Source organism: Grus americana, chromosome 25 (assembly GCF_028858705.1).
Source record: "Grus americana isolate bGruAme1 chromosome 25, bGruAme1.mat, whole genome shotgun sequence".
In the NCBI taxonomy this organism is placed as follows: Eukaryota; Metazoa; Chordata; class Aves; order Gruiformes; family Gruidae; genus Grus; species Grus americana.
Window position 1 is genome coordinate 544,790 of NC_072876.1, and position 24,197 is coordinate 568,986.

At 48.3% G+C, this 24,197-nt stretch overlaps 2 protein-coding genes across 5 annotated transcripts; one reads left to right on the forward strand and one right to left on the reverse strand.

The window, feature by feature from the left end:
* The first annotated feature begins 2,046 nt into the window (after positions 1-2,046).
* On the forward strand, positions 2,047-16,877 carry LOC129196565 (omega-hydroxyceramide transacylase-like). Of its 4 annotated transcripts, XM_054804284.1 has the most exons (10): positions 2,047-2,102; positions 4,314-4,457; positions 4,831-4,963; positions 8,762-8,982; positions 9,530-9,595; positions 10,106-10,315; positions 10,398-10,458; positions 10,934-11,155; positions 14,778-14,863; positions 16,149-16,872. In XM_054804284.1, the coding sequence occupies exons 4-9, from the start codon at positions 8,767-8,769 to the stop codon at positions 14,861-14,863; spliced, it is 861 nt and encodes a 286-aa protein (XP_054660259.1). In that variant the 5' UTR covers positions 2,047-2,102; positions 4,314-4,457; positions 4,831-4,963; positions 8,762-8,766; the 3' UTR covers positions 16,149-16,872. The 4 variants fall into 4 exon arrangements, with proteins under 4 accessions (XP_054660259.1, XP_054660261.1, XP_054660260.1 ...); XM_054804285.1 differs by lacking the exon at positions 4,314-4,457 and having other exon boundaries at positions 2,048-2,102; XM_054804286.1 differs by lacking the exons at positions 4,314-4,457; positions 4,831-4,963 and having other exon boundaries at positions 16,149-16,873.
* PNPLA1 (patatin like phospholipase domain containing 1) lies at positions 14,884-23,860 on the reverse strand. Its single transcript, XM_054804282.1, has 9 exons — positions 23,140-23,860; positions 20,180-20,412; positions 19,011-19,076; positions 17,483-17,695; positions 17,073-17,133; positions 16,817-16,957; positions 16,408-16,507; positions 15,929-16,039; positions 14,884-15,382 (listed from the first exon to the last, which is right to left on the reverse strand). The coding sequence occupies exons 1-9, from the start codon at positions 23,339-23,341 to the stop codon at positions 15,379-15,381; spliced, it is 1,131 nt and encodes a 376-aa protein (XP_054660257.1). The 5' UTR covers positions 23,342-23,860; the 3' UTR covers positions 14,884-15,378.
* Positions 23,861-24,197: the final 337 nt, after the last annotated feature.

Sequence of the window (24,197 nt, forward strand, 5' to 3'; positions counted from 1 at the left end):
GGGACGTGACTCATCCAGAAACCGAGACAGACCAGGGACAGAAGGGGAGGTGCGCTGCCTGCTGTGCACATTGCCCTCCAAGCACACCCCCCTCCCCTCCACCTGAAACCCCGCTGCCCTGCCATCTGATCAACAAGTTCAGAGAAAATTGTACATCTTGCACCAACCCAACCCAGCCCAGCCAGATGGGTCCTTCCATAAATCCATAGCTGAACTCCCCCGTGCCTACAACCTGCAGCACTCCCCCTTTACAACAGGGAAACTGAGGCACAAAAAAGGGCTGTGATTTGAAAATACTGAGCCCTGTTAGAGCCCAGAGGATTCACCCACATGCCCTGGCTACAAAAGCCACCCCAAGTCAAACTCCATGCAGCAATCTGCATTCTCCTCCCTCCCAAAAGCGTCAGAGACAGATGCCACAGGCTCCCTGAGGTGCCTTTCATCTTCCCAAAGCAATTAATGTTCTCATATTGATTGTTACTGGTCCCATCAATTACTTGACTTTGGCATGATGACGCAATACAAAATACATGCTGCATAGCCTGGTGGCTTTTAAATGCCATGGACATAAGGAGAACAAACTCCATTTGGTCTCCTCCAGTCATTTGTCACCGCCATTGCAGGACTGTTCCTTAAAATACAGAGCTTTATTCTGGATTGTGTGATTGCATCCGACAGGATGACACCACCACACCGATCCTTTTCCCTTCCAAAAGCCTTTATTTTCATCACTTGGGCTCTAAACCATACAGGTGCTGCCAGGGAGCTGCTTGTATCAACGCCGGCCCCATCCCAAAAGCTGACAATCAGCGCAATACAACGCATCCGGAGCCACAGGCCAGATGGCACGGCCACCCCGCTCCGCTCCCAGACAAACACTCAGCGACTCACAGCCCAACCCGCTCTGACAAGTAAAACAGGAGGAAGGTCAAACCATCTGTTTGCCGAGAGCTTGGTGCCACATTTAAGTACAAAGCATTTAAAGACTGGAAAGCTGATCTTAAACTTCTCTATAATTGCTTTAGTCTTTCTTCTACCAACTCTCCGGGAGCTTGCAATCACTTTTGAGTGCTAAAGCTGAACAAGAACAGAGCTGGGAAAGCCCCAAACACCTACAAGGAGCAGCAGGACAGTTCTTCTCAAAGTGATGCTCCCTCAGTGAAGCATCATGCCACCAGACAAAGCCAGACCTGACTGTATGCTCAGAAAAGGAAAAAGACTGTTATTTTTCATTGTTTAAGTTTCTGAAGCCCTTATTGCTAAAATATTTTGAATTCTCCCTACAGTTTCTTTCTCTTCCCAGTGCAAAGCAGCTGGTGCCTTTCATCACAAGCAGCTGCATTTCAGGAGGCTGCAACTATTGCCAAGAGTTTGGGGGAGCCCTGAGACACACAGGCCCATCTACTCAAGCTTATTAATTCCTCCTGCAAACAGAGAGACTTTTTTTTGTTTAAACCTAGTACTCCTACACACCTAAACCATACCTTGAGCTCCTTGGTTGTCTCCTGGCTGATGTTGCTTTGAATAGGAGAGCTGGACTACATGACCTTCTGAGCTCTCTCAGCCTCAATTTTTGGGCTGTTATTTCTAACTCTGAATAGGAAAAACCCTAACAAGCTGTTTTAGACCCATTAATCTGCTCATTTGCCTTCAAGGAAAGCAGCTATAATACACAGACAGGAGCTACATGGAGAGATGACTCAGGGGAGGCTTCCTTCACCCCACCCCCCACACCCCTTGGTGCCCCTGGGACCCTCCAAGACCTGGCAAACATCCCCAGCCTACAGACTTAAGATTCCGTCCCACCTACAATATCAATATACACAGAGCAACCTAAGAAGAAGATCTAACCTGCAAAAAAAAAAAAAAAAAAAAGGAGGGAAGGAAGACGAGGCCCGCCCGCCCGCCCGCCCACCCACAGCACAGCTCAGCCCAGCCCCAGCCCAACTCATCACCTCAGTGAGGGGCAGCGGCGCCCGCCCAGCCTTTTATAGCCGCGTGGGGGGGCGGGGCCTCCTGCCCTCACTCTTGCCCTTCTCCAACATGGCGGGCCCCCGCCAAGGCCGGCCTTGCGCATGCGTGTGTCGGGAGCCTTTAAAAATGTAAGGGGAAGGCACGTTGGGATTCGGTTTTGTTTTGGTTTTTTGCTATGAGTGGATTTAATTCTTTTTGTGGGACGATATGGAGCTGGAAGAGAAAGGTGTAGTGGGGTGGCGGTTGTGTGACGTGAGCGAGGCTGGGAGGAATGGAGGGCGGCCCCGGCCGGGCCGCTGCTCGCCAGGGTCGGGGGGTGCCCGGCTCTTGGGGCAGGGTCTGCCCTCGCACCGGGGCTTCTGTTAGCGGTGCCGAGGCAGGGCCGTCACCCCTCCATCGGGCTATGCCGCCCGGCCGTGCCCTGAGGACCCCTTCAGCGGCCTCGGCCCTTCTGAGGGGTTTCACCGCTCAGTCCGCCCTGGGCCGGCGGCCCTGAGGTGCGCTCAGGGTGGAAGGCCCAGGGACGCGGCTGCCTCTTTGCTGACTGTGTCTGAGGCAAGTGGCCGAGCAACAGGCTGGGCCACTTGTCACTAACGCCCGCTCCCAAACCGGGGCGGAGTTTGGTTCTCCTGATTTTTTTTTGGCTTTTTAAATGGCTGCCATTATTAGTAGAAAATGCTAAATGCCCCAGAAAAGATAAGGAGGGTTTTCTGCAAGTTGTGGTTTTTATCTTTAGAGCCTGAGAATCTCCTTTTTGTTAAACTGCTCGTGTCAGATCGTCAGAGGCTGTCTCAGAGCCTGTAGGTTTCTGCATCCTTGTGCTGGTGAGGGTCTTAAAACGTTTGAGTAGCAAAGTCTGCCTTTTCCTTGGGCTTTTCTCTTTCCAGAATGTGTTTTGTGGCTGCTGACTTGTGTCCTGGGAGGCACCAGCAAGCCTACAGCCAAGAGCACTGAAAAACCTCAGCAGTGTGGGTATGACTGCAGGGGACAGACACACCAGAATGGTTGAGTGTGACTCTGGCAGCTCTTCCCAGCTTTTCTCCCCTGCCTGGAAGGAGGGGATGATGTCATTTTGCTCTGATACCATGTAACATCTACTGCTAAGGTAGTTTATTAGTGTAACAGGGTGATCTTACTAATTTCCTCAGACTGGAAATGATCTGCTTCAAATGCCTCCTTGTCCTTAAAGCCCCATGTGCACAGGGAAGGATCCACAGCAGAGACTCAGCCTTGCTGCAGCAGTCTGTTTGTGAGCACCCTGTGCTGCAGCCTTTGCCTGCAGCCGTAGGACACCTGTGAAGTCAGTGTTTTCATCACCCTTAGGACAGTTCATCTGGCTGTTGTAGACAGTGATGTCATGTCAGGTGCCTGAATGAGATACTTGTCACATGAGCAGGGGAAGGGTTTCTCTAATGTTAAATATAGTATAGTCTGGAGGTTTGTGTGCCACATTCCTGTTACTGGGGGGGGGGGGGGGGGAATGTATGTTGGGGCACTTCTGGGAGCTGCCAAAGTCACAGAAGTACCAATGTTAAGGCAAGGTTCTAGTATGGATCATTAATACCTTTTTTTTTTCCTTTCCTACTTATAATAAAGGTTGTTCATGAAATCGTTGGCAAAAATGTTGTTCATGTTGTCAACTCTGGCAAAATCAGTGTTTTGGAAGGAGGGCAGGCAGATGGGACCGTGGTCTCTGGGACCAGCCTCAGCCTTTTCTGGTGAGGCGTGATTTGTTTCCAGGTCAATGCTATGTGCTGATATAACACTTGAGCTGCACGGGGTGAGCACAGCGTGTGTTGCCAAGCTGAGAGAAACAGCGTTTCCCTCCGTGTGGGCAAGTTCAGACCCCTGTCAGAGACACACCTTTGTTCATGCTCCTGTTTCAGTGCACTAAGCTGGGGAGGTGCCAAGGAAACTCCTTTATTAATCACTTTACAGACAGTTTAGAGACAAATAAACAAACAACCCCCCCCCAAAAAAAAACCCCAACCAACCAAACCCATTCAGCTTCTGTGAAGGTGGAAGAGACATAAATTGATTTTTGCCAAGATTAGACTCTTACATGAGAAGATTCCAACCCAAAATAAAACTGTTATCTTGAATTTCTACAGTGATTTCTTTCTTCCCCCCCACTGTAGCTGCAGGGAATGCCCAGTTTCCCTGTTTTGGATGCTGTGGCATCACAGGTTGCTTCCGATTATTCTGAGAAGCAGCAAGGCAGTGGAGGCTAGGCTTGTATGTGGGGACAGGACACAGGCTGTAGGGAAGACTGATGAATCCTTTGGTGGTGGGATGGTAAATGTGAAGCCAAAACCAGAACTTGCACCATTTTGTTCCAGGATGTAACAGAGGATACAGCCTGGGCTAAACCCTGTGGACCCTGAGAGAGAGCAACAAGGAGTGGTCTGTCTCTGTTCTGGAAATCTCGCAGGAGCTTTGCTTTTCTGTCAAGCCACGAGCCCTCTCCAGCTCACCATCTTGCAGTCAGTAACTTTTTTCAAGTGCCTTTTGCATCAGTAGCTTTAGGGTTCAAAATCCTTCCTGGTCCTGCACAGGATTTGTCCCTGCCAGGGATCTGCCAAGTGTCATGGCTCTTTTAGATCGGTGTTGGGCACTGATACAAGTATAGCTGGATTAGGAAATTTTGGGAGGTGACTCAGTACACAGCTTGGATGAGCTCAGCCCCTCCTGACCTCTGCCTCTTGCCCTGTACATCCTGCCTAGCTAAAAGCTTCCTCCTCCAGGGTGATGCATTTAGAGTAGCCAGACACCGCTGTCTAAGGGAAAATGATTTTCTGTTACACGTGACTGAGTGAAAAAACATTTGAGACGTGGCTTTTCCTTTTTTTTTCTCAGTTGCAGGAGATGCTATTTCTGGACATCCAGTGGTCTGCATGGGAAGCAACGCACCTACTGCTCACAGCTAGTTAAATTCCACAAATCACAGCAGTACCAGCTCATCCGCCGCACATTTAATGTATTTGTTGAGGTATGTGCTAGTGCTTGAAGTCTGACAAACTGCACATCCATTTCAAAGCGGTGAGGTGATTCATTGTCCCACAGAAATGCACAGAAATTAATTTCTCAAAGTCTTTCTCTTGAAATGAATTGCACATCAGAAACTGTACGTGGCTTAGGAACACCGCTGGATTCCCAGAACAGTGCAGCCCTGAGGTCACAGTTTTGTCATTGCAGAAGATCTGTGAAAGAAACGTTTCGATCTGGCGTCAGCTCAACGCTAAAATATGCCACCTTGGGAAGTCAAGATAACCCCTTGGCATCTGTCAGCCTGTTCCCTGCTGTGTTCTGACTAGGCTGCTGGGTTGGCTTCTTGGTCATTTTAATGCCACAGGAGGAAAATCTTGGTTTGGGTATTGCCCTGTATTGTCAGTCATTTTGTGAATGCACATGGATTCCTTTGTTTATTTGGCTATCTGAAGTGGTGCTTCAGACTGGGCCACCCTAGATGGCCAGTTTGCTCAAGGCCAAGCTTGGCTTTGTCCCCAAAGCTGCGGTGAAGAAATGAGACAAATAAGCAGTGTTCCCCTGCTAGGAGCTGTTTCTGACCCAATGACAGAGACATGACACGTGCCAAACAGCACGAGGCTTTTTGGCCTGGTAAACCAGATCTAAACCTCAGGGCATGATGCAGGGATGCATGCAATCTGTGTCCCATCCTGGTGCAGGGCAGAGAGGGGCCAAGAAACAGCGACTGCATTTTCACAGCAGGGTTTCTCAGTTACCCTTTATGCCATCTGGGTCACTCCTCCTCACATCACCTGGATTTCTTCTACATTACAAGCCCCATTGGTGGGGTCTGGGTGCCTCTCACTGACACAAAGCCCACCCAGGGTTGTGTCAACAGGTTTGCAATTTATTTTTTTTCCACTCCTTGCTCCTTTTGAAAGACACCAGGGCAGTCCGAGGGTTAGACAGACAGGGAGAGATGGCAGTACCTGCTGGTGTGGAGTAAGCAGGTGGAGACTTGGCTTCTCTTTATTTTCCACTATAAACACTATTTACTTCTTGGTGCTGCAAGATTGGGTAAAAAGTTAAAACAAATGGATTTAGAAACTATCTCAATAATGCAGGGATGCGATTATGAATAAAACATAGCCTGTGTGGCCGCCTCCGTGGTTTTGGTTTGCGATTTGAGTAATACAGTTGTCCAGCTGTGTTTGGAAAGCAGTGTAATAATGTGCCACATTTCTTGCTCCCTGCCCACGCTGCTGTGTTAGGGGAGGAGGGCTTGAACCTAAGGCTTGAAGCAGTGGGAATGTTGTTGCTTCTGCAAGGCTGGCTTTATTTTTTTTTTGCCCTTGTCTTGGAGGTGGGCATCAAAGTTTTTCTTCAAGAGCTTCCTTTGCGTGGCTTACCAGTGGGTCTCAAATGCCACATCCCTCTTGCATCCGAAAAGCAGCACAGGGCAGCTTCTGGAATTGACTCTTCTCATTGCAGTTAATCCTTAGGGGTTCCTCACACCTTATGGCATAGATGGAAAACTATTTCCAGTGCATTTGTTCTCTTCAGTAGGCATGGAATACATTTATTCCTCTCTTCCTGAGTCTTCAGTTTTCCTTTGCAGTTCAGCAGTGGGATCTGCAATGCTCAGGCAAGGTGTGTGCAAGGAGCTTAGTGGCTTGGCTCCTGGGTGGAGCTGGGTGGTGACATGCACTACTCCCACATGGAATTGCGCCTGCATTAACACTGTGCCGATGGTGCTTGGACAGCAAGAGTTTGGGATTTAGGGGAGACTGCAGCCCTGTTAGCACCAGCATGTCCAGTACAGCTGCTATGTGATCATCAGGGTTGCTTTGCAGGCCTCTTGCATAGATCAGGGCTATATCCAGCCACAAAACTCACCCAGCACTGCCTCAACCCACAGCAAGAGGGAGAGAAACATCTCCTAGGTGGTTTTGGAAGCCTTTTTACCTGAAAGCATTGGGTAGATTTCCAGGTATCTCAGAGAAATATGTCCAAGCTCTTACTGTTTGTGTTGGACAGCTGTTTCTGCTCTTGCCCAGCTTTCAGTGCTGCTTTTCCCTGTAGCAGTTTCCCAATGTCTCACCTAGCTGCAAGGCTAAGAAGGCTTTGTATTTCTGGATGCATAATCAATAGATCACTGTGTTTGGCAGACTTTCCCCCCATCTTTACTTCTTTATTGACCTGTTCCTCTACAGAAACCTCAGGAGGCAGATTAAGCCACAAGTTGTTACCCGGACTCTGTATTTTTACCCTTTTGTAGGCAAACTCAAACCCTGAAATTGTGAAACCAGGAGAATGACTTGGGTTGTGATTTCTTTAATAATCCAGTCACCTTCTCCACTCCCTGGGATGAGGTTTGGTAACCTGTTACAAATGGGGCAAGACAGTTTTGAGCAGCATCTTGTAAGACTCTTGTATACCAGGGAATATTTGCTGTTTCTTACCTCCCAAGAGGCTGGAAACTTGGGCTGAAACCTCAGGGTGCCACTAAAGCAATCCACCAGCTTGGGGAAGCAGCTTTTCTCTCTGGAGGGCTCTGCTGACCGCCCCTGGGCTGCTTCCCCAACACATCAGCATCACATGTAGCCCTCCACATCGCCTGGAGCTTCAGCAGCTAAGTGCACACCTTAGGAACACATTGCAGTGTAGTCATTTTATTTTAATGAGTGGCCTTAGGTATTAAGACATCACGTCATCCACTTCTGCCCACTGCTGTTGTTTCACTGGACGTTTGGCTTAGAGGTTTATGTCAAACAGATAAAAGACAGCAAGAGCATGGACAGAAACAGAAGCAAGCTGGGAACAGCTACAGCTGAGTATTGGCTGGCTGTAGAAAAAACCTCTGAAGCTGTCCTGGGCAGCTGCTTTCTTGTGGCTTGAGTGCTTGGTGTTAGCAGAGGTGATGAAGATAAATGGAAATGAGGGAGGACCTTTCTCTATACTGTTCAGAGGCTGCAGTTTCTTGCTAGCATATGAAGCTGGAGTGGTAGCTGCTTTGCAGGAATTGTCGCCTGGCATACTGAAATCTGCATCCAAGATCTATGGGGCATCTTCAGGATCGGTTGTAGCTACAGTTGCACTGTGTGAGTGTGATATAGGTAAGGGCTATGCTCTTTCATTTATTCTGTGTCTAAAGAGATCGAATGTCTGGAAGTTTTGGAGTTGCAAAAGATCACTTTTTTAACACTTATCCTTAATCAGTGGTTGATTCCTCAGAATTTTACTTCATTGACTTCTTTAACAGTGGAAAACACTGGTAAATTAACCAGCACAGAGAAAATAGGCTATATGTAGTTATTAAATAAGTCATTGCATCTTATTAATTTGAATAATGGTAAACATATCTTTCATAAGAAACGGAAGTGCCCTCCCTAAGAAGGCATTTGGGGTTGTTGGTAGATTCCCAAAACACAGAGGGGAAAGAAGATACTGAATATGGAGAAGATCAGCATTGCTGTTGCATGAAGTGAAGAGAGAGTTGTAGTCACAGAGCTGAGAAATACATTAGGGAGCAGATGCAGAGCCAACAGGAGGAAATGGTATGCAAAGATTTCCTGTCAATTTTCTCCCACATCTCAAAGAATTTTAAAGATGTCTTATGGAGGAAATGGGAAAATAAATCAAAATACTTCTGCTTCCTGCAATATTGAAGGTCCTTGGAAAATCTGGATCCACTCATGAGAGCTTCAGCCCTAATGAAAATAATGGTTCTTTATGAGCATTTACGAGGTGGAAGTGCAGCCTAGAAGGTACGTAAATAATAATATAAGGGATGTGGAGTAATTGTTTTGCTTTGCTTTAGATGACATGAAGCTGTCCTTCTTCAGTGCTCTGAAAACCTCTTTCTGGGGGCATCTTCCTGGAAGAAAAGTCCTTAGAGTCTTAAAGAACGTATTAAACAAACACCTGCCTGAGAACGCCCATCAGCTGGTATCTGGAAAGCTGCACATTATCCTCACCCGTCTGCACGACTGGAGAAGCGTGCTGGTTTCAGAGTTTGCCTCGAAGGAGGACCTCATTCAGGTGAGAGCAGCCACTGCCACCCTGTGAGGGAAGGAGCTGCGTGAGCTTTACTGCCTCTCCGTGCGGCCACGCAGCAGTCCGTGCCGTGATTTCTGTCCTTGCTACCCCCTGAACCCAGACAGGGTCACAAACTAAAAATAATTAAAAAATCAGCCCTTTTTGATTGCTGGCTGAGTTATCTACAGGGCCTGAGTACGCAGGGAGAAAAATGAGGCATTTCACAGATTACTACTACTCCAACCCTGGCCACGGATATCAGACATGGTCTGGTCCACAGTAGCGAGTGGTGCCCAATAACCCAGCTGTGGGTCCCCATTTTGGCATTTTCCTTCTCTGGAGATATTCAAAACCCACCTGGATGCAATCCTGTGCAACCTGCTCTAAGTGATCCTGCTCTAGCAGGGGGGTTGGACTTGATGATCTCCAGAGGTCCCTTCCAACCCCGACCAGTCTGGGATTCTGTGACTCACAGATGAGCCACCATTCCCAAAGGCAACAGGTTTTTGTGGCTCTCTGCTCACGTCTGTGCTTTCCGTCTCACCCACAGGCCTTGGTCTGCAGCTGCTTCGTCCCTCTGTATTTTGGACTTTTACCTCCTATGTACCGTGGGGTGGTGAGTAGCCTTGTGGTCTGGAAACCCTGTCCCAGGTCAGGCCAAAGGTCCATCTAGCCTTTGTCCTTTCTCCAGTGGTGGCATTAAACATGTTTATACCCGTGTTTGCCACCAAATTTGCTTGGTGCTGTGATCACACAGTGTCTGCAGAGGGAAGAACTGAACCTGGGTGCCCCACAATCTGACCTCACTGCAGACAGAACTGACCTTCTCACCAAAGCATCCACCCTCAGCCCGTCCGTGGGGTTAGCTCAACTCCTTTCTGCTGCACTTTCCCCCGATTTCATTAAAGAGTAATTTTTTAGCTAGAAGGGAAGGGGTGGTGGGTGTAGACCTGGAGCACATGGGGCTGTGGTCAGGGCTGTTCCCTGGAAGGGAACCTCTGTAGCCCCAGTACCTCAGTCTGGTTTGGGGCTGGGTGGGGAAGAAACCCCAAATGCATGCACGTGTGACATAGCATTCTTCTCTCTGAAAAGAGGAAGACTCAGGGTTCTTTGTTTTCTCTCCTAGCGTTACATTGATGGGGAACTCGGCATGTGGCGGGCCAACTTCGTGTCCCGGACCACGATCACCGTGTCTGCTTTCGCTGGTGAATACGACATCTGTCCCAAAGATGGCCCTGCTGCCTTCTTCACTTTCCAACTCTCTGATTGTATTCTACAGATATCAAAAAGAAACATCCGTCGCTTGCAGTATATTTTTCAGCTTCCCACACATCAAGTGAGCTGCTTCTACAGGTACCCAGAGCCATGAGGCCCCTATAGCTGGCCCATCTGCCCTGACTGCCGCTTCCCCCCTGCAGGTTCTGGACCAGTTTTATATCCATGGCTACCAGGACACAGTCTCCTTCTTAAAAAGACTGAGTAAGTGATTGGGAGTAAGGAGCAGGTAGGTCAGGTGCTTCTCCTACGATGTTGGTTTGCTGACAGAAGGTAGGAGATGCTGCCAGTGCATCTAGAATGACCAGGGTAGAGAGATCCCTGCAGCCTTGGAACTGCCAGGATTACTTGAGTCCCATCCTCTCTATGGCCTCTCCTGAAGCTCCCTGTTCACCCCTTCCCCTCTGATGGTGTTAGGTCCCTTCTTCTTTGCCACACTGGGCATGGTAGAGCTTTCCAGAGAATGCAGGTCCCCAGGACCTAGACGGTGGTGTTAGGCTGATAACCACTGATCTGCAAAGCGGCAATGTTTGGTGATCCCTGCCCCAGAAACCCAGATTAGCCATGGACTGTGGTCATCAGTCCCCCTATTTTCTAGTCAACCCTGGTCATGCCTCACATTGCTGGAGACCTGGTAGCTGAGCAACAAGCAGTGAGAGCTGGATTCTCTTCCCACCAGGTGAATTTGGTATAAATTACCTTGATGAGGACTTTATGCTTCCATTGACCAATGAATCATGTCAGAAGGGTGAAGGGACCCTGCACTGGAAGCCGGAAACAAGAGTACTTCGCTTCAGAGCCACAGACCCTGAGGATGTCACCAAAGAGAATCCAGAGAGCAGCTGGGCAGCAGATGAAGTGGAAGAAGAAGCCTCACACCACCTTCCCCACCATCAGAAAGGTAGAGGCACTTCCTTTACTCCATCAGTTTTCATTAGCTAAGTGACACTTGCCCAGGGCTCTCACTACCGAAAGAGGCTGGCTGGGTTTTTGCAGACTTGAGTAGGTGAGAACATCAGGGTTGGGAGAGAGTTCCCTCTTGGGTCAGTGGTTATGAGTGAAGCCTCACGCTGAACTTGTTTTGGGTGAGGTTTGAGGACTTAGGCTCTGGTTTCTCTTTGGAGAAACAGCTCTTTCTATGAAGAAAGCCATTTACTCACCTTGCAAGGTAGTAACAGGTTCTGCCCACGCATCATTTCATTAAGGGTGAGGGAAGGAGCAGTGTCTCACTGTTACAGCTGGGTTTACTGAGCCCATCAAATCAAAATTTCTACTTAGTTACTCTGGTGTGCAGCCACGTGTAAATACTTAAGTGCAAGAAAAGCTTATTAGAGCTACAGGTAAACCTCTACCTGTATAGTTTTTAAGCAACATATAAGGCAGGTTTAAATCCAAACTTCTAGTTTTCTGCAATCCTATGCAAAATAATGTCCTCTCCAGTTTCAGTTTTGACATGGAAAACCAGGGAACCTGCAGCATTTCAGATTCCAGTTTGTCTTATTGTTACTAGTGGAATACGAAGAAGTATGTGCTGGAGTGCAACATTTCTTTCAATTTTATTATTTATTTTCTTTTTCTTTTTCTGAGTCTTTCAACATTTCAGAATTTGTCAGCTTAGGAAAAATTACACCGCTTTTCCAACATGATGATGGTTTAAAATGTTGCCACATAAATAAATGGTGAAAAAAGACCCAAACATTGTTCTGCTGTATCTATGAGGATACACCAAATGAGGAATATAAAGGGGAAGGAACAGGACTGTTACCATTCCAGATCTAAAAATAAAAGCTTGGAAAACATAAAATAAAAGCAAAGAAGACATTTCCATTGAAAATAAAACAACTCTACCTATGGGAAGAGGCCCACTGTAGAAATGCAGGACACAAAGTTAGGCTGTACAGTTTGTTTCCATGCTTGTTTTTTTTAAAGGCTTCATCAGTCTGAACTATGTGGAGCTTTTGAAAGCAACATAGTAGGAACCAGGTTTCTTTGGAGGTTGGGCAGGCTTTGGGCTATCAGGAGTCTCTTGGTCTCTGGTCTGCAGCTGGGCTGCAACATTTTTCACCAACCTAAGGTCACCTGTGGAAGGACTCAAGACTCATTTGTTAGAGAGCAACCAAGAGGTAAGTCAGGGCTCTCAGTCTCTAGGGGAGAAGTACATCAGAATTTTCAGGTGTGGGAAGGAAAAGCCCTCATGATCTAGGCCATGAAAAGGCTATTTTACTGTTTATCTGCACAATACTGTAATATGATTGGTTTTACCAAATAAGTGAGGGTATAAACCTGCACACAACTTGCACCCATTTTCCCAAATAAGTCAGAATATCTCCAAAGAACACACCAGCAAGGCTCAGGCTGGATTACCAGGTTAACCACAAGCATTTGCATTTTTATCCATGTGCCCACCAGGACAACTGAACAATAAGTTGCACCCTCTTTAATATCTAGACTAGAAGCAGAATCTGGCATAAAGCATCTGCAGCCAACAGGCAGAGACACAGGCAGGACTGGATGCGTTTGGTTTTGTTTGGCTTGGTTGCATGGCTCAGGCGCCAGGACTCCCCTTCTCACTAAATCTGCAGTGGGAGAGAAAGCTCCTGCTGACTTAGGTTGTCTCCAAACTCTCATCCTGTCCACCTCAGGCTTCACATCTCTGAGTTCGATGCAGACCAGGACGAGCAACAAGACAGTGGTATGGGGCCAGTATTTTAAGGATATCAAAACCCACTTATCCCATTACACTGCAGAAAACAGGGGGGAGGGAAGCAGCCCTCGTCAGGTATTTGAATGCAGTTTGTCTCACAAGAACTGCCAGAAGTGTCTGTCAGATTGGCCAATGTGGTTTTACTCCCTTTAGGATAATGCCAGCCACAGAAGAACATTTTTGACCCTGCTGTTGCCTTTGGCCTCAGTTCATCTTTTAAAGAGAGAAAGAGCCACTTGCAACCCAGGCCGCAGACAGATACTGAGCTGCACTGAAGAACACACTGTGGCAGCAATGTCACCAGCACAGGCAGGGCCACAGCACCCCCTCTATCCCCCCAAAGACCCCAGGTGGTTCCTGTGACCCACCTTTAAAGCAGGCATTTCAGGCTGAAGACAGTTTCTGTTGCAGCTGGTCTGAACTGGGTGCAGCCAGGTTTCCCGGCTTGCTTCCCTAGGGGTGAAACAAGCTCAAAGGGATAATTCAAAGAGATGCCAAACTTTGCCTACGGCAAAGCCTCCTTTTGCCATTAGCTCCCAGCTCATGCAGAGGAGACAGCATCACATATGCTTGCTTGAAAAGGTGGGGAATTAATAGAGCAAAAGACAGCTGATTTGAATGATGAGTCATTAAATACTTATATCTTGCACATCTCTGCATGTTTGGAGCAGGAGGGCTCTGTGCTGTGACAGTTTTGGTCTGTGTGTTCTTGTAGGTTGTTTTTTGCTAAAGTTCTCAAAGTTTTACTAACTTTTTATGATCAAGCGCTATGCTATGTAGTGCTCCTGTTTGTGGCTGAGTTTTGCAGACAAATTTAGTGGATTTGGATGTCCAATTCCTATATGAGAATTTTCTTTTGGGGATTTTAATTCCCATTTGAATAAGGATAGTGAAACTGCCTGAGGCTGACTGAAATGGTTCTATCCTGCCTGGAGGTGGTGGTGCTTGCTAGGAGGACCAGGACCCTGGTAGAAGGGCTGTTGCAGAGCCTGGGAGGGAAAGCAGAAGTGCACTATGACCAAAAGCAAATGACAAGCGGACTGGTCCCGCTCCTGCCCAGGGAGCGGTGGGTGTCTCTGTGCCCTCTCTACTTCGATCTGTGGCAGGAACATAGTCACAGTTCATGAGCAGGTTTTGAGCAGCCCAGCTTTGGCTGCAGGGGTTGAGATGTAAATCCATCCAGGATGGAAGGAAGACAGGAGGAAGTTTTGATGGATCCAATGCAAATAAGCATCCAGGTTTCTTTTAGGTAGCTCATTGCAGAGAAAATATTTCCAGGTCATTGATTTCAACCAGAGATAGAACATAAATATTTGTCTTTCACTGAGCATTCATAGTTAACTTTGAATCTGTTTACATCACTGCAGCCTTCAGCTATTCCCCACATTCATGCCTGCAATCTCCAGGGCACTTGGGATGTAACTTCCCACTGTAGCATTTCCCTTTGTGCAATTAAACAAGGTGTTTATTCAAATAAACAGCCTGTGCTGTTGTGATCTGTTTGTTGCCCATTGGGAACCAACAAACAGGGGAGACTCAGTTGGGGTAAAGCCAATCCATCAGCATCTGATGTACAAAATGTATTTGGGATGATTAAGAGCACTGCCAATTCATTCTATGTACAGACCAGCAACACGAGGTGTGTTTGCCTGGTCCGTACGCTGTTTGTAGCAGCGAGTTACAGAAAATTGCATGAAAAGAACTAATATATTTGTGAAATGTCAGCTCTCTCGGTGCAATAGGAGATGCAGTCTGCAAGACTGTGGTACTTTGAAATAGGAGGAGGTTAATCTTTAAGTTTTTCTATCCTTCTCCACAGCTGCTAATTCTGAGGGTTCCGAATGTGTGCCTACCTCCATGGGCAGGAGAAGCAAGCCTCCGAAGGTGTATGAAGCTGAAGAATAGGTAATTGGTAAAATAACTTCAGGAAACTGGATAAACAGTGTGATGTTCCCTAAGGCTTTTCCCTCTCCCTGTTTTCTGTTTGATGAATCTCTGAAAGTTTTTGAGTGGAAGGCAAACACTCAAAATGTGACATTTCCTGGCAAATGCCTGCCCTTTAATCTGCATTAAATCGGGGGAGGGATGCTGCTGGTGATCAGCAAGTGCAGTGGCCGGGGAAACGGGCGACTGGGCTGTACACGCATGCGAGTAAAGATGGTCGATCTCCCCTGTGCATATTCGGCCGTCATGTTAAAGCAGGTCAGGCCTGGGCAGGGGGGCCGAGGCAGCAGCACTGGAAACAAAATCAGCCGGTTTCCCCAAGTGAAAAAAAAAAACCAAAACCAACCACTCCCAAAAAACTCCATAAAATACCAGCAGCCATGCCGCTGTGTGAATTGAGCTCCAGTGACACCCTCCGCTTCCTGGGGCAGCAGAACCAAGTGGCATCAGAGACCCCCAGGGCACATCCAGGATGGTTACCTAAGGGAACAAGCGGGCAGTTAGTTGAGTCAGGGTCGATGAACAGGGACAAGTAGCCCCAGGGACGTTTGATGATACTGACGGGCTTTTTCATGGCTCGGGAGAAATCATTCTGTGCGAGTCTCTTCGCCAGCTGCACACGAAATAATTTGCAAGCAGGTTTTAGGGAGGTATGGCTTAAAAACTATCTGTGTGACAAGTTAAATGCCTTGAATCCTTGAGAGTTTAGTGCCAAAACACCTCTCAGGATCTTGGTGAACGTGCCTGATGTCCTGCTGGGACAGAGCCCAGCAGGTAAGTGCTCTGGAAGAAGAGTATGTTGCCATAGAGAAGTGGCACTAAGCTAGTTCATAGCTTCTTTCAGGTGTCACTAAATAAATAATATAATGGGGACAAAAATTAGCTACTCTTAATGTGAGGTGTCCCAGATTTGGAATTTTTAGCCGTGGTCAGCATCAGTGACCCATGGGTGAGGTCCACCAGGGTTTCCCTGCTCTGCACCCTGCCCTCCCTCTGCCAATGGTCTGCATCCCCTGAGCACCTCACCTGCTCACCACAGCTCTCTTAGGCAAACCAGGCACCATGGTTTGGAGGAGCTTCTGGAACTGTTTTGCCACAGTGCTCATACCTTCCAGCAGCCCCCACAGCTTCTTCAGCCTGCAAAACCAAAATAAACAGGCAGATTTTAATGACTGGTAAATGCAACAATAGGCAGAAGGTGCTAATGGTAAATGCACACTGTAATACTCTTTTCCATAACCAGCAGATGTGCATCAGCTTGCCCTGGTCCATGGAAAAGGAGAGACTTGCTACTAGCCCGCACTGTTCTGTGTGTTCCCTGCGGAGCTGCCGTCAGAAGGATGCGACAGCCCATTGCACACCCCAACACTGGGCTTGAAGGGACGCCTGCATGCCTCGTGCTAATCTTGCACCGTGTCCCTTCAGCTGTCTTGCCACTGCTGAAGGCACAGCCCCTGGTTTCTGTATCACTCTCAGCTTCGATGCCTCTATTGAGATGTTCTTACCCCTTTCTGACAAAAGCTGGCAGCCTGTACGGCTGCAACAGGACCTTTGACAGTGGATCCTGCAGTCCAGTCATCTGCTCCTTCCTCCAGAGAGCCAAGCCTGTGCCCATGAATGACAACACAGAAGTAAATAAAGACCAGTAACTAGAAATAACCCAATAAATGCAATAATTCCTCTTGTCCAGCAACTTTTGCTGCAGCTCAGCCTGTAGGTACTGAAGCCCAGGCCAGAATCCAGCTTATGCTGCTCTTACAAAGCCTCTTTGTGAATGGCTACTGCAGAGCTAGAAATATTTGCTATAATAAATAACTCAATAATGCCTTAAATATAATACTGCAATATAATACTTAAATATAAGACTGCAGCAGCCACCCCCAAAACCCAAGATCAGTCCCCCAAATCCTCTACCTGGCAGGAAGCAAGGAGCCAGACCCTGCGGTACCCTTTTGAATAGGCCGGTGAATGACCTCTTGGGTTGTGTGAAGTTGTTCTTCCCACACATGCTGGCGAAGCGGAAATTGCCGTCGAAGTAGTTAAAGCCAAAAGCATCTGTGAGGCACAAAAAGAAAGGGCTGATATTGGGCCTGTTGCATTGGCCACGCAATGCCGATGGGCAGTGGGTCACACTGCTGGGCTGCCCTTCGGGTCTTGGGGTAACACTTACTGTTCCTGTACAGGAAAAGGGCAGTGTCCTGGTACCCTTGGGAGAAAATGTCGTTCAAGACCTGCAAGGAGAAATGCTTGAGGTCACTAAAGAGCTCTCCATCCAGGCACCGGCAAGATCTGTCCAAGGCTGTTTGACTGTGGAGGGTTGGGATGGCCCATTTGGGAAGGCAGCAAGCATAGTCTGTTTTCCAGCCACCCTTTGGTGGTCCTTTGCAGGTTGTCAAACCAGGGTGGATGCCATCCCCAGCTGTCCACCCATCAGCAGTGTCCACCAAAAAAATGCACTGCCCTTGAAATCTGATTCATTAACGATGGAGATTGAGCTGAACCTTAAAGCTTGGGATGGCAGGTCCAGCATTAATTTGTTTTAACCAAAACAAAGCTGGGAAGAAGACCTGGTGGGCTTACCAAGGTGCTAGGTGGAAAGAGAGCATAGCTAATCCTGCAGAGGTTTTCTATTGAGATCTGGATGCTGCCATTGAAGATCTGGAAACAGAAGAAGATAGCGGGACAATCCCGTGGACAGATATCGAGCTCTCCAGTGAATGGGGACACAGTGATCACGGCTTCCTCCAAGCTGGAAACGGGCTGCAGGCCAGTGAATCCTCCATCAATGTATCGCTGAGAGGGAAGAGCAGAGGGAGGGTTTGCTTTGAGAATTGCTACAGCGTGCAAGGGCAGGGTCACCAAGAGGAAAGCAAGCAGCTGCAAAGGGGATACCTCCTGTCTTGAGCCAGTCCCAGATAGTCCTCCCTTCGCACTTGCAACAGCATCTCTTCCCACCCCCTTGCTCTTTATCCTTTGCCAGCTCTTTCTGCTGCCCTGCCCGTGGCACCCAGCCAGCTCCTCAGCCACGTTCTGTAATCCACAGCAGTTATTAAAATAGAATTATTTTAATTCACAAAGCTTTGTAAAATTGTTTTGGCAGTCATTAGCCAATTCAAACATCACTGAATTCGCAGAGTCGTATGGATTTCAAGTCCTGAGCTCAAGCAGTAGGGCTCCCACATTTAATAATTGCTTGCAAATCCCTGGAGGATTACTCACTGGGCAAGGAAATTGTTGTTCACTGTATTCCAAAAGGAATCTGAATTTACCACCCGCCTCAGTGGGATTTGAGATTGCAAGGACTGCAGCTCATCAAATTAAATGCTCGTGAAATAACAGTGCAGAGGGGCCTCATGCAGCAACGGCGCCAAGCTCTGTGTCCTGCAAACTTTGTGGGCAAGCCCTGCAGTCCTGGGTAAGCTGGAGATCTGACCTGACAGCCAGGTACAGACATCTGAGGACTAAATAGGCTCAATCAGTGCAGACCAACAAGAGTCAAGGCAGGATCCTAGCTCTGTTCCAGCTGCAAATCTGGTATTGTGGCTTTGTGAGCTTTGACACACAAGCAGGTTATGATGCGCGGGCTCTGTGGTCCATCTGCCCATGCTTCACCACCACACTGCCATGCTCCTCCTTCACTGAGGGTTAGGAACAAGCCAGCCCAAATTTCTTGACTTCACTGCAGTGTTTCACAGAGTATGAATATGCACACAGTTGGGGGAGGATCCTCCCACAAACTTTTGATATTTCAGCCATGCAAGTCTGCACCTGAGCTAATGGAGACATCTGCACTGCAGACAGATCCTGCCCAGGATAACTGGATTGCGTGTCAAAGTCCCGAGTGTGGGCGTCCTCTCATCTTACTTTGGAGATCTGCAAGGCAAGATCTAGTCATCCAGGCTCTGTCCGTAGGAGAGGGCTCTCCAGATGGCAATTCCACCCAGCTATCATCTTAGGATGGGATGAAGAACAAGCTAAAAGGCTTTATCATCCTCCATTAACTAAAGAAGAGCCTAACATATATATTGCTCTCTACTCAAGGGAATGTGAATTTCAAACCCAAGAACATACTCCTGGGAGCATATGTTTTATTGGAAATAACACTCACCACACCTCGGTAGGATGGAGGGATGAATCCACAGTAGATAGGAAGAAAGCAGCTGCAGAGCAGAGCCTGGGGGAGGAGACGGATTGCAGAAGTAAATGTTCCTGTCAAAGTTCTCCTGGACAAAAGCTGTTGACTGGGTGCCTGTGAATTCAGGCTTGACAAATCGTATGGAGCCAGGATGTCAGTACCACCTGGACTTTGCACTTGACTGTGTCAAGAAGAAAGGTTTCAAGAAGGGGAAAACATCTCATTTCAGTCAAATTGAAACACTTCTCTTGAGAAGGACATAGCACTTCATTTTTTATTTTTATAGCTGCCAGCAATATAAGTGTTGTATATCTATATATCACTGTCCAAACATTGCCCTTTGATGGTGGCAAGGTGAAGCTTTGGGGTCATTTTTTGTATTTGCGGGTTTTTGGACAAAACCAAGACATTCTCACAATGCATTTTCATTCTGCTGAGATTTATCAATGGTAAAGCCACTGCTGAATCGCTTGCAACTATTTTCCACCAATCTCATCAGCTGGGAACGAGCATCCCGGGCTCCTGGGTTGACCTGGGGCAGGCACCACAGGGTGAACTCCTACATCTCCATGGACTTGCCATCCTCTACTGTCTCCCTGGGACAAGCAAACCCACAACCTCATGGTCAGCTTTGTTAGGGTTTTACCCTGGGATTCTTTCCCCAGCAGCTAATTTACTGGTTAATCAGCTGCTTGTTGTTTGGCAGCACAGACGCTTTGTCCAGCTCCCAGGAAAGTGCTGAGGCAACGAGGAAAATTACTGCCAATGGGACTTGGCCGAGGGGAGACCTGTCCAGAAAGCTGAGAGGTCATGTTAGCATTAACACAGCTCTTTGTAAAGAGTCATTAGCACTTATTAGAGCTGGCCAACATACCAGCATCAGCTTTTTGAGGCTGAAAACAAACCTTCTGCTTTTTTAGCATGATTTATTCCCAGCTGGCTCTGGACCTGACAACATCTTCCTCCTTCCATCCAAGCCTGATGGAGCTCACTGTGGTGGGACCACAGCTCTGGCAGGGCTTCCTGACACTGTCCCCGTCTTGGGTAGAAAACAGTGCTGTTGAAGTCATCAACACTTAGGTACCTCCACCCCAAGCAGTAGGCAGAGCTCTTCCTATGGCATCAGAGGAAGGTGCCTTTACCTGGATGAGCTCCTCCTTTGAGTTGAACTCAGAGGCCATGACGTTCTGGCCGTCCATCACCCGCGTCAGCGAGATGTGCAGCCGCCCTGAAGCCAGCTGGTAGGAGTCCTCTGGTAGCATCCGCTGCAAAACAGTCTTGATATTGGCCAGCAAGCTGCACTTGGGAGAGAGAGGGCCCAGGATGGTTTTCCTGACTTCTTTTGCCATGGCAAAGAAAAATTCCTTTAGGTCGTCTGACACAGAGCAGTGAGGAGGAAAGATAGAGAGAAAGTCAATATCCTTGCTTCCCTAACCATTATATTTTTAATCCTATTTTAACACTCCTCACAAATAAAGCGTCTTGCAGCCCCTATGCATGACCCCAGGATGATACTGCTGCTACAGTGGGGGACATTGTGGCAGGACAGAAAGGGGAAGATCACCCCCATGATGTCCTCAAAGGACAACATATTGCTGAGCGCAACCCCACTAGTAAAATCGTCATCTGCACCGGAGACGGGTGCTGAAGAAGTGCCTGGCCAGGGATTCGGGAAGGGCTCCAAAGAGCCCCAGGAAGGGGATGCAGGTGCAGACATGGAGTTATCGGTGCCAATGTGACTTGCACAACACGTTCCTGCCTTCCACCTCCGAATTTGCACGTGGGCAGCCCCAGGTTTCACGGAGGGGCTGGGACTGCTTAGGGTTTTCCTGCAAGCCAGGCACCCTGGCTCCATTGTGCTGGGACTCCCTGTTCATCTGAGCTCCCCTGGTGACCTCCCAGCCGGTGTTAATAGTCATTACATGCGTCTGCACGTCTCAGAAGCTGGATTAAAGGAGCAGAGCTGCAGAGCCCCGGCCAAGGGCTCATGAGACACCAGGTTTTAAAGGCTGCGCGGTGATGGGGGAGAAAAGGGATGCAGCAAACCCCATGGTCACCCTGATCTCAGGGAGGGAGGTTGGTCCCTTTGCTGAAATGCGCTTGCTTGGGAGAATAACGCACCTTGGGAGGTTAAACTCTTGCAGCAAAAAGCTTGTCCTGCTCAATGCTGCAAAGAGCCGTCCTTGTGCCCAGGTGGGTTCCCAGGGACCCTAGAGCAGCACAAAGCCACAGGCTTGCCTTAGCACCATGGTCTTTTAGGGAAAAAGGTTTTGGGGCTGTCCCGTGAGATTGCTTTAAAAGCACGGACACGCAGATGGATTAGATGGAGTGTCTCGAAGGCAAATGGAGTAACACAGGTATTAAGAGGGGTTATAAATGTTTGAGCGGATGTTCAGGCCATGTGGCATGATGATTAGTGCTCGGCGGGTTCACGCAGGGTCCTCGAGGATGCCAAAAGAGACGGAGACACCCCAGGCAGGTGATGCGCCAGCGGGCAGCTGTCTGGCTGCTCTGTGTCCTGGAAGTGGGGGAAAACTGGGAAAACTGCCCACGAGCTTCTGGGTAGGAGGGAGAGCTGACCCCAGCTTTGGGGCTTTGGCTCTGGACGGGGCTTTGATTCCGGGCAAGCAAGGGATGACCCTGGCATGCAATGCTGTGGCTGTCCCTGCCTGCACCAGCTTGGTGGTGACAAGCGTGTGCCCAGGAGGTGACCTGGGGGGTGGCAGAGGACAGCCTGGCTCGGAGAGCTCAGAGCTCCTCAGCAGCCCAGGTCAGGGCAGGGGCTGGGTACATGACTGCAGCCACCCCGTGGGACACCCCACCAGGAGCCCAACACACCTTTATCCCTCTTTTTGCCCCAGTCCTCCCTAATGGGCGTTGGGCAGAGTTTGTACCACGTTCATTTTCCTTATTAGAAATCCAACCAGAGTCATTACTGCCCAAAAGGTCTTTTCTTCCCCCGGGGAAGATGTTTTGGGAACAAGATCATCTGAGCACCTCTAAGTGGATGGTGCCTAACCACCCCCAGTGAAGCAGACCCATATTTCAGTGCTGATGCCCACAGCAAGAACAGTTACCAATGATTTATATCTGCTGGACAGTCCCAGCTCCATCCAGCATGAGGAATCAGAGAGGAAAGTTTTGGGGCCCTTGCTGATTTGTAGAGGAGGTCATCCCCATGTGGGCAGAAAGGTTCCATTCTGCTTTGTCTAAACATATTTGCCAAAGTTTTGAATTATTTTTAGCTCCAGCAGAGTGGTTCTAACATTCACCAGAGGCTTGGACCCTAAAACCCCTGCTCCTCCTAAATGTCCCCAGTGCTTGAAGTGGGGTTGGATCAGCCTTCGAAGACTTAAGTCTTGTGTACACTTATTTACACATGGACACTAATTGGAAATATGGGAGGATGTGATTATTAAAAGTGGATTAACTGCTCTGAATTAATTCTACACATAGATGATCTTATTGCTCGTGGGGCCCATTTCCACGTTGTCTAAAGAGGTTCAGAGGTGTTCCACTACGTGGAAATGGGAATCGCATCACATCTTCCCTTATGCTGGGAAAGGTGAGTGGGATAACCCAAAGCAACATGCAGACAGGGCTGTCAGTGCTATAGATACCTATGTGACTGCCACTCGTGTCCCTTGGTAGCTACAGATGCCAAGGGACCGGATCCATAGGGGACAAGGGGCTTTACTTGGGCATATCCGCCCACCGCGGCCGCATTGACTTGCTTTGGGATGCATCTCAGCATCAGACCTCATAGCAGAAGAGAAGGAGATCTGCTCCTTCAGCAGGAGCAGGGAAATGAGCCAATAAAATACAGGTACGTCCAGATTTACCCATGCAATATCTACCCAGCCATCTGAGATAACAGTCAGACAGCAATAACCAGCTTTTTCAGCTTACACTATCCAAAATTGTTCCAGGGTGGCTGCCAAAAGTGGCAACATCTGCAGATTTCTTTTATGCCTTGTGAATGATAGGAGTTACACCAGTATCACATCCCCACTGGTGCTTTAAGGTATCAGCTCCTCTATTTCTATTTTGAAATGAAAAAAAAAAATCTGTGGTAAGGAAATCTAGACAATAATTGTCTTACCAAGGCTGATGCCGCACACCACGGCAGCGGCGATGATCGAACCAGCGGATGACCCGTAGACCTTACATGCAGACTTGAGGAGTTCAGGAGCCAGCTCCAGGAGGGACTGCACCACTCCGACCTGGTACAGGGCAAGAAAGCCACTGCCCGAAAAGGAGAGCGAGAAGGGAGTGCTCGAACCCCGGAGATCCTCCTCAGCCATCTTGAGATCAAATGGGCGTATCTGGCTCGGTGTCTCAGGTTGTCCTTTTTCACCAAGTGAACCTCAAGCTCTTGTCTCCTCTGCTTTCTCCAGGCTCATTTCTGGCTGCAGTGGAGTCCAGAAGATGGATTTTCTGCCTTCTTTTATGACAGTTCCCCGAGGTGTTTAGATTCACAAGCTATTTTAATTGCTGCCTGTGCTAAAAACAGAATTCTTCCCCTGATCAAAACAGCTCTTGTAATCCTCAACCACAGCCAGCTCAGATGCTCAGGGCTGAATCAAGGCTCCTCTTTTATACCAAGCCATCCGAAGTGCCCCGGAAGCCCTCCTGGTGATGGTCCCTGCTTTACCATGCCGTCACTCTTGGAAACATCCATGCAAAATTTCCTCTTTGCTTCGTGCTTTCTTCATCAAGGGTGTTTTCCTAAATAGGATTCTCCGTCAATCCCGGCTTAGGAACAGCTCAGTACTGAGTGAGTAAAGCCTTGTATAAGACACTTAAAGCCAGAGGGTGTTACACAAGGGGTGGATGCAGTGCGGTACGCTGACTTAGATTTGGAAATACTGCTTATATTTGCTCCCTACTGGAAGGGGTTTGTCCTTGCCTGATTCTTGGATATCCTTTGGAGGGGAAAAACAAGGAGCTGGATTAGCTTTTCACCTCCCTTCCAGCACTGTGCTTTATAAGGCTCCAGAAGGTTGCCTGTACCGGCACTGTGTTCCCCAAATCTGGGGTTACTGAACCAAAATCAAACTGCCCTCCATCTGTCTTCATTGGCTGGGTGATAGTTAAAAAAATATGGAGAAATTCAGTAGATTTCTTGTGTCTTTTCAGCCTTAATAACTTAATGCTGCT

Coding starts and splice junctions, on each gene's coding strand:
- LOC129196565 (XM_054804283.1), top strand. CDS start 8,674: ATGAGCATTTACGAGGTGGAAGTGCAGCCTAGAAG. Junction 8,983..9,529: donor CGAAGGAGGACCTCATTCAG/GTGAGAGCAGCC, acceptor TCTCACCCACAG/GCCTTGGTCTGCAGCTGCTT. Junction 10,316..10,397: donor TTCAGCTTCCCACACATCAA/GTGAGCTGCTTC, acceptor TCCCCCCTGCAG/GTTCTGGACCAGTTTTATAT.
- PNPLA1 (XM_054804282.1), bottom strand. CDS start 23,341: ATGGCTGAGGAGGATCTCCGGGGTTCGAGCACTCCCTTCTCGCTCTCC. Junction 17,696..19,010: donor CTCCATCCTACCGAGGTGTG/GTGAGTGTTATT, acceptor CTTCCCTCTCAG/CGATACATTGATGGAGGATT. Junction 17,134..17,482: donor TCTTTCCACCTAGCACCTTG/GTAAGCCCACCA, acceptor TTCTCCTTGCAG/GTCTTGAACGACATTTTCTC.